Consider the following 9,795-nt stretch of genomic DNA (forward strand, 5'->3'; position numbering starts at 1 on the left):
TTTCTGATGGGTCCGGGTCGGGTCTAAAATAATATGGGTTAAGTTAAGTGGGTCCGGGTCCGGGTTATTTTAGTTGGGTTCGGGTATTTTTATTTTTAAGTTTCAAGTTAATTAGGAATTAAATGGGCTAATTAAATTCCCAAAAATTTAATTAGTACCATTTAATTTATTTGGAGTCCATTAAATTATTTTGGGTTATTTTATCTATTTTTGGGCTTTCAATAATTTTTATTTAAATTTTTAAGTTGGCCAGAAATTTTTATGGGCTTGGGAGCCCATGAAAGTTATTGGGCTTTTGGGCCCATTGGGCCAGGGATAGTGTTATTGGGCCTAAGCTAGTGTTAATGGGCCAAGATTTAAGTTAATGGGCTTGAGTGTAGGGCCAGCAGTCCAGGACCATCCATGAGAAAATTGCATGTGTCCTGATTATATATTTAATTATTTTTATGCATTTAAGTTATTTTAATATTTATATGTTAGTAAGAAAATTAAATTAAATATATATGAAGGACACACAATTTATTTAAATACATGCATTCATGAAATCAATTTTTATGCTATGATTTAATTTCTATGGTTGAGCAAATAAAATATTTTAGGTGGAAATTGAAGTAGTGTGGCCATTTATGTATGGGCAGTTTCTGCCATTTATGTATGGGTGGTTCGCCACCAGCCTCGTACGATGGTTTCTTAGACTGATCAGTCGCACTATGGGTCACACTTACGGATAGGACCATTCGATGTTAAGAAAATAAATGCTCAACAACTCAAGTATGTATGTTATGTATTATGTTATTTATGTTTATTTAAGTAAGTTATGTTATGAAATTTTTAAGCATGCTCATTCATGTATATGTATGTATTAGTATTAAATTGTTTTAAATTATTTTAAACCCTTGTTAGTATGCATGTTGGGCCTCTAGGCTCACTACACTGATATGGTGCAGGTGAGTACGTAGAGGAGCAGGTTACTCCTACCGGTGGTGAGGATGTATGAGCCGTGCTGCAGTAGCCCCGTGACCGTGACAGCTTCTGAGTCACCGTGCTGATGTCTTATGATACATTTTTATTATTTTCAAGAGTTGAGGGTTATGAATATTTTATTAAACATTTTTAGTGCATGCACACATTTTAATTATTTTATTTATGCAGTATATTTTTAATTCTAGAGTTGACTCAGATGTTTAATTATTTTTAAAGAATGCATTTTATTTAAGTATTTAAATTGTTTATTTATTTAGTCATGAATTTATTTTTAGTATTTTATTTGGTGCATATATGTATGGGCATATATGTACATATATTTATTTAGTAGTATATAAAAAAAAAAAAATTTTCCGCATATTTATTTATTAGAGAGTTAGGGTCGTTTCATGATACATGATCAAGTTACAAAAGTAATTTTACCATTTACTTAAAATTATTTTAAATCCAACATTATTGTAAAATTTAAATGGATACACATTTTATTTTTCAAAATTATTTCATCGATTACAATTATAAGCATAGATTTATATTTAGATATCATACTCATGGTATAAAAATATTATTTAATATTAATTACAAACACACACACGCGTATATATTTAACAACTGATAAATTATATTAAAAAATATTTATAAATATATAATAAAAATAAAATAATATCTTAACTATGCTATAATCATACCATTTATATCAATAAATCATAGTTCATCAATAAATACACATAGCTAAAATATAATTTATAATATTTTTACAAACATTATAAACAAATATTTTTTATATCTAAGTACGTATTTAATTAAAAATACAATTAAATTTTATGTAAATTTTCAGAACCACCTAAATAAGTAAAAAAAATTGGTAATGATAATCATGTAAATCAAGACAATAAACAAGTTCTATATGATGTTGTGTTGGTGCTCTGATCTTCATAAGTTGTCGATTTGTTTTGATGATATATACGTGTGTGCGTGTCTTTTTATTTATGATATACAAATTTCATGTTGATTTATTTTTACAAATTTAATCAATAAATTTTAAAAATGAAATATGTATCTAACTGAATTTAATGGCAATATCGAATTTAAATAAAATTTAAATAAAATATAAAATTGACTTTGAAGTTTGAGCATATACCAATTAAACCGCTTTTAATAACATATTTTAATTTGGCATTTTATCAAGGAGAGTGTTATTTTTTTACTCTCCATTTTTTGTCAACCACATTTCATTTATTATTTTTTGTACTATAAGTTGACTATATGACCCTTTAATTAATTTTAATAAATTCCCTAATAGTCTCATAAATTCCTAAAATAAATTTTCTAAACTTCAACAACTCAAAATATATAGTTTTATATGTCAATATTTTTAAATACAAAATACAAAGAAATTTTTTAAAATATTACAGGTTTTGCCTAAAAAAAATCTCTATTTAGCATTAAGAAAAAAACTCAAATTCAATCACAAAATGAAATATTAATTTTGTCAAAAATTAGAATATAACATAATTAATAATTTCACAATTTATTTCTTACTTTTATGTTAATTTTTATCAAGGGGAGTGTTAAAGAAATTAGAAAGTCAAAAGTTTGACTAAGAGAGAATTCAAAGCCGCCGGCGGAAGCAAGAAACCCCGATGTGACTTCAGAATCACATCTCTCCATCCATCCTTCTGTTGAATCTTCGAATCTTCGTTCCCTTCCTAATCTCAATCTCCCTTATGTAGGCTATTACTCGAATTCCCTTATGTTTTATTGTCTCCAATAAGACTATCATCAATGAAATGCTGGTTGCTGTTGGTTGTTATTTGGATTTTTACTGTTGTATTATTCGGGGCGTTTTCTGGATCCACTCCCGATGTTCTGAATTCGCACAACAGTATTACGAGCCTCGAAGACGATGACGTATTCCGGGCACCGGCGCGTCGGTCTTTGTTGTCGGCGAACCAGTATGATTTTTTGCTTCTGTGTTTGTCTATTTGTGTTCTTAGAATTTTTTTTTAATTTAATTGTTGTGTATGATTTTTTAATTGTTGCGAAAATTGAGATTTGTTATTACCATTGCCCAAAGCTTATTTTTGGGTTTAGTAAAAGTCATATGTGCCGGACAACCAAATCAAACAGTGTGTTATTGATTTTGAACTGCTTGGAAAATCGGAAAATTGCTGGACTTTACTTGGTAAACAACATTAGGCTAGGATGAACCTATATTCTTGGATAATTATAATAATTATATTCATCTTTCTTTCTATCAGTTTTATCGCCATTTTCAATAATTGTTTTTTCCTCTTTTCTTGGCAAATCAGGAGACCTGACACCGCATTGGTGGCTTCTTTGGATGGCACAATTCATTTATTGGAGGTTGGTTCGCTGAAACCACTCTGGTCATTTTCGTCAGGACCGGAAATTTACTCATCTTATCAGGCCCCCATCAGTAATGTATCTGGACTAGGAAGCAATTATTATATAGATTGTGGGGAGGACTGGGAATTGTATGCCCATAGCAGCCGTGGTGAAGTGGTACATCTTTAACTATCACATGCTCAAATTTTTAGGTGCATGTACGAGGTCTACTAGAGTGGATGGCAACTATTGTTTTGGTGATATTCATCTGTGCTATCACTGCATTATACGTGGAACGTGTTTATGGGTGGATGTAAGAGTAGTTCTTGAAGCTGCACTCAGGCTTTGTACTGATACACTTCATGAATAGATTGGCTTACATCAATAGTAGAAAATATGTTTTATTGAGACTAATTTTGGGAGCATCTTGCTCTCAATTTTTAAAGAAAAACACAAAATATGACTGGCCGGTACTCTTAGGTATCTTAGGTACCGTTTGAAGTTAAAGATAGTATACTAATATAAAGATAAATAATCTAATACATTAATACGAAAAATAAATAAATAAAAATGATAGTTAATATAGTATTTGGTTTGATTGATAAATAATAGTTTGTTTGATTTGATTGATTAAATTTTAAATAAGATGATAGATTACCATTTTGTATTTTTAAAAATTAATAAAATTTGAATAATATTATTTATTAAGGGTAATATAATAATTTAAATTCAATTATTTATTAAGGGTAATATAATAATTTAAATTCAATGATTGATTGATGTAAGATAATATTGAGTAAATAGATAAATAATATGACATAGTAAACATGAGATTTTATAAGATAAATTATCAATAGATTAACAATATGTCACTTCAAACGGTGCAAGAGTATTTCTAGTTGCCTGTATTCTTCCGTATTCTACTTGTGGTTTTGTTGATTCAACAATAATACTATTTTTTATGTTACTCCAGTCTGTGATCTCATTGGTTTCCTTACTTGTGCTTAATAGTCGTCCCTCCTATGTTCCATTATTTCATAACATTGATTTAGAGACATCAAGCAAAAGTTCTATGTAATAAGTTTAGATGCTATAATTATAATAGAAAGACCGGATGAGCATTATTTTTAGATTCATTGTTTCTTATAAATCCATCGAATAATTTTGTCTTCTCACCTACATTTATTTTTAAATGAAAATGGAAAAGTAGATTATTTTCAAACTTATATTTCAGCAGACTATACTTGGAAGACAAGAAAGAAAGATGGCAACGGTGTAATCACCGCTTCAAAAAATGAAATGACATGCATGGGGGAAGAAATACAAATCTTTTTTTGGACTATTAAAAATCTTGAGTTCAATTAAAAATCTGTATTGACCGAAGACATTGGTGTTCTCGTCATTAAAATTAACATTTATCATAAATAATAATCGAACATCTTAGGGGTCATGTATTGTACTCAAAATGACATTCATTTAGGATGTTTTGAAACTGACATTTCATTTGTCAATATGCTTCTCATTTGGTGTATATCTGTTGTGATCTTTTAGAAACTTATTCCCAGTCTTGAAGAATACGTCAGTTCAACACCTCAAATAACTGAGGATGGAGGCATTGTACTCGGATTTAAAAAAACCACCGCTTTTTTAGTTGATGCTAAGACTGGAGGGATAATCCATACATATAGCATGTCTGATTCTCCAACAGCAACACAGAGCAGTGTTGATGGTTTTCTTTATAATGTTTCTGTTAGGGAGCAGTATCAATCACGTTCTGACTCGAAAGATCAACTACCACTTTATGTCACAAGGACCGATTACAGATTGACGTCATATATGCCGAATTCAAACGTTATACTGTGGAATTTGAGCGTCTCCGAAATTGGGTCAGCTTACCTTTGTCAAGACATGGAGAAGTCGCTTGGGGATAATCTTTTGGATTTTGAGTCTTCTGAACCTGGTCTTCCTTATAAAATGCCATTGCCATGTCAGTCAAGAGCTCTGGTCTACCGCGTTCGAAATCAAAGTTTATTGGAACTCGTATCCATGCCTAATGGGCTGCCAGACTCTCATCACCAAGATACGCGGCTTCCTACGTCCACTTCAGATGTTCTTCCATCACAGCCAAATGTTGAAAAGATTTTAGAACTCTTTCCTTCAACGAACAATAGTGACGATTGTGTTGACATGCATGAAAGAAAAGACCTAGATGGTGTTCTTCCGTCACACGTATCCGATCAAAATTGTAGGGAACCTCATGTGCTAGATGTGAAAGAGACTTCTATTCATGATTTTCTAACTCTTAATGGAAAGTCTAGCAAATCACAACTTTTGCCTATTTTTGTTACCATTCTAGCCGTTGTTGCCTACCATTACAATTTATTCTCTACAATAAAAATCAAGTGGGTTGCACTGTCCACTTACACGATGGCAATGGATGTACATTCTAAAAGAAAGAGACCTCGCAAAACTGGGAAAAACGGAATTAACCATGGAAAGCAAGAAAATAAGGTTAAATACCCTCAAGATGAGAGGGGTATTAATTTCTTCGAGGACCTTAACCAGACAATTTCTTGCCGCACTAATGGACGGACGATTGGTAAATTATTTGTTTTCGATAAAGAGATTGCAAAAGGTAGTAATGGAACCATTGTACTTGAAGGAATTCATGAAGGTCGTCCAGTTGCTGTGAAACGTCTTGTAAAGGCATATAATAACATCGCCTCCAAAGAAATTCAAAATCTTATTGTGTCTGATAGACATCCAAATATTGTTAGATGGTATGGAGTAGAACAAGATCAAGATTTTGTATATCTTGCATTGGAGCGTTGTTATTGCAGCTTAAATGATCTTATTCTCATGCACTCGAAGTCTTTTGGAAAGAACTTGGATATAGAGGTTGCAGAAGAATTTACAATTCACCTCGATTATTTGAAAGGCTTTATGCAAGACTGTAAATTGTGGAAGTCAGATGGTTATCCTTCACCTTTGTTATTGAGATTGATGAGGTCAACTTATTTTGTATGCGAAGAATGAACTTATGAATAAAATCTCTGATTTTAGAATAACCCTTTTTATACAAAGCTGACTGTTTTACTTCTAATCACAGGGATGTTATATCTGGAATTGTTCATCTACATGAATTGGGAATTGTTCACCGTGATCTAAAGCCTCAGAATGTATTGATAGCCAGTGAAAGATCTATTTGTGCAAAGCTTTCTGACATGGGTATCAGCAAACACCTTGTTGGAGATGCATCTTCCTTCAGTAATCATGCCACAGGTGAAAACTGCAAGTTAGTCAGTGTCTAAAAACCAGTTGATATTTCAGTTGAGCCTCCTGTCAACTGTTGCTATGCATAATTTATGTGGTAGTCGCTTAATGTTTTGATGTGTGCTCGCCACCTGTTTTCCTAATGCCTATTCTTCAGATTTAATTTCTTAGCAGTTTCTTCCTAGGACATTGGTACACAAATCACTGTTTGATGATTGATTTGTCGCAGGCTATGGAAGTTCTGGATGGCAGGCACCTGAACAGCTCCTCCATAGGCGCCAGACAAGGGCAGTCGATTTATTTAGTCTAGGTTGTGTTTTGTTTTTTTGCCTTACTGGTGGTAGGCATCCATTTGGCAACCATCTGGAACGTGACATCAACATTATACGAAGTAAAATTGACCTTTTCCTGGTGGAACATATTCCAGAAGCTGTCGATCTATTATTGAAATTATTAGATCCTAATGCTGAATCTCGGTAAAGAACACTGTCTTCTCATCAATTACTTTTCCTTTTTGTTTGTACCACGTGACTTAACATATTCCTGAGGATAAAAGAAAATTTAATGATCTCTTTCCATAAATTGTTTAGAACTTCTATTTTGTATATGTGAGAATGTTTTGTTTAGAAGAATAAACCTCAACAAATTATATTTGAGGTTTTGGTCTAGTACCCTCTCATTTGTATAGATATCTGCTAACCCCCGCCATGATCATGGTGTTGTTTTTTTAAAAATAATAAAACCATTACAATAATTAATAATTCATTTGAACGTAGGTATTCAAATTCAACTTTAATTTTTGGCCATTCACTAATGATTTTCAGGCCAAAAGCATCAGAGGTTCTGTATCATCCTTTATTTTGGAATGCTGAGATGCGTCTTTCCTTCCTCCGTGACACCAGCGATCGTGTGGAATTGGAGGATAGGGGGTGTAATTCTGATCTCTTCAACATGCTGGAAAATATAGCTCCTCTGGCTTTGGGCTCAAAGTGGAATGAGAAGATGGACCCTTCGTTTCTCAATAACATTGGACGCTATAGACGCTATAAATTTGATAGCGTTCGTGATTTTTTAAGAGTCATGCGTAACAAATTGAATCATTACAGAGAGCTTCCTGCAGAAATTCAGGTATTAACACGTGATACAAACTACTACGGTAGTTCTTGGTCAAATGAAGAAAAACGGTTTAGATTTAGAGGGTGGGTTGAATAAACTGTGATATGTTTTAAATAAAAATTGTTTTAGAACTTGCAAGATAATTGATGTTTGTTCAAGTTTGTCTAAAACTTCATTATTTTTTATACGATGCGAGTGAGTTAGGCCAAAAGAATACAATAATGAGCTTTCCAGTATACTTTTGCCCCAACTCACTCACGTCCCTATCAGTTTGTAGGAAAAACAGAAACGAGCAGTAAATTAACAGTATAGAAATGCAGAAAATAATGAAAACAAGAAATTTATAGAGGTTCGAATGTAGTCTGATACTTCTATGTTCTCTTTTTTCTGTCTAAAAAAGAATCTGGTAGAATCTTTAATTCACAAAGACCCTTTGTCTATCTCTTCAAAACTCACTGACAGTAATTCCTAGTCTAAATGCTAATAACTAGACCATCTAAACTCACTATACTCTTTAACATTTCTCAAGCTTTGTTGGAGTATTTATTTACAAATAATTCACTCAATGACAACGATGATTTCCAATTGAGAACATTTATCCAGTTATAAAGTTTTATCTTAGCTAGTATATAGTTTTTTTCTACAGCTGCTCTTAGCTGATCCTTTGTCTTAACTTGGTCGTAACACATGCATATATAAGATTTTCCTGTGATGGTGATTGTTATTGATTGTTATTACCGGTCTCATTTCTGAATTTCAGATGACTTTTTGAGTTTTGACTGATTTATGATTTAATTGAACTTACTCATAGTAGCTCAACTGCTGAATATTGCTAGCATATTTTAACTCTTTTGCTGACTTCCTACGGAATTGTCTAAACCAAGTATGGCTCCACCATAAAACTAATATTTACTTTTGTCATCGTTCCAAAACCTTGAAAAATAGTATCTTAACGATGCATTTTTAATTGGAAGTTCAAATAATATAAAAGTATGTGCCACCTACTGTCTTACTACCTATGAAAAATATAGTAAAAGCTCATTGGGCAATTTGTCCGCCTCAAGTCCGCTAGCTTAGTTGTTGGAAACTTCGGGGGAATGAATGATCCCTGAGTTTCAATTATCCCTGAGCTCTCACCACATGCCAATTTTGTTTCCATTTGTATTTGGTTAAAACATGGTTTTATCTTGTTCTTGAGGCAGTAAATACTAGCCAGCAAGTTGAGGCCTGTGAATTTTTGTAAGCTACGCAAATTGAATGTTTCTATCGGCTAAATGTGATGTTTATGTTCAAAATACATGCATTCTTTCACATTATTTTCCTTTTATTTAAAAACAGTTACAGATTTATTCCCGGTGTTGATATCAGGAATTAATTGGACCAGTGCCAGAAGGATTTGATAGATATTTCACAAGTCGGTTCCCGAAATTACTTACCGAAGTGTACAAGGTCATGCTTAAGTTCTGCAGGAATGAGGAATGGTTTTCTAAGTATTTCATAGGAACGGGCAGTAAGATTTAACCCTGGAACTACATATTGTGTAAATATATGTAACATTTTCTGTATATACGTGTAACAAACCTCAATGGGCAAGGAACTCATAAGATAAGTATATACCTTCTATAAATTGCCTCCACAAAATATTCGACGTGTCATCCTCGTTGAAAATTTCGGCAAACTTGTTGACGTTCTAGCTAAATTGATCTCATTGAACTGACTCGTGTTTGTTACTATGAATCCGCGATAATGTTTTTGTTGTCCCATGTATGTGTTTACATATGATGATCATAGGAAATGAAAATAGGACAAATTCGAGTATGCGCGAACTCCAACCAAAGCCAATGTATTATATTTTGTTGTTGCCAAATCATGTGTTTGTCTTTATTTAATCTTTTTCCTGCAATGGTTGCAAAACGTATACAAGAAGAAATTAACGTGATAAAATCGAATTCAATTAATTAGAATGCATAGTAATAAAAAATGATTTTTAAAAATATTAATAGTATTAAACTTTTTTATTTGAAAAAATGCAAGGTATAATTTTTAAATTAACTAAATAAAATAAATTTGAGATTT

At 32.2% G+C, this 9,795-nt stretch overlaps 1 protein-coding gene across 2 annotated transcripts; it reads left to right on the top strand.

Annotated features, from left to right (window-relative positions):
* Positions 1-2,592: 2,592 nt before the first annotated feature.
* LOC140863263 (serine/threonine-protein kinase/endoribonuclease IRE1a-like) lies at positions 2,593-9,362 on the top strand. Of its 2 annotated transcripts, none has more exons than XM_073266565.1 (7): positions 2,593-2,936; positions 3,294-3,507; positions 4,882-6,338; positions 6,440-6,612; positions 6,833-7,079; positions 7,380-7,731; positions 9,088-9,362. In XM_073266565.1, the coding sequence occupies exons 1-7, from the start codon at positions 2,767-2,769 to the stop codon at positions 9,238-9,240; spliced, it is 2,766 nt and encodes a 921-aa protein (XP_073122666.1). In that variant the 5' UTR covers positions 2,593-2,766; the 3' UTR covers positions 9,241-9,362. The 2 variants fall into 2 exon arrangements, with proteins under 2 accessions (XP_073122666.1, XP_073122667.1); XM_073266566.1 differs by having other exon boundaries at positions 2,594-2,936; positions 7,428-7,731.
* The last annotated feature ends 433 nt before the right edge of the window (positions 9,363-9,795 follow it).

Source organism: Henckelia pumila, chromosome 4 (assembly GCF_033568475.1).
Source record: "Henckelia pumila isolate YLH828 chromosome 4, ASM3356847v2, whole genome shotgun sequence".
NCBI classification, from domain to species: domain Eukaryota; kingdom Viridiplantae; phylum Streptophyta; class Magnoliopsida; order Lamiales; family Gesneriaceae; genus Henckelia; species Henckelia pumila.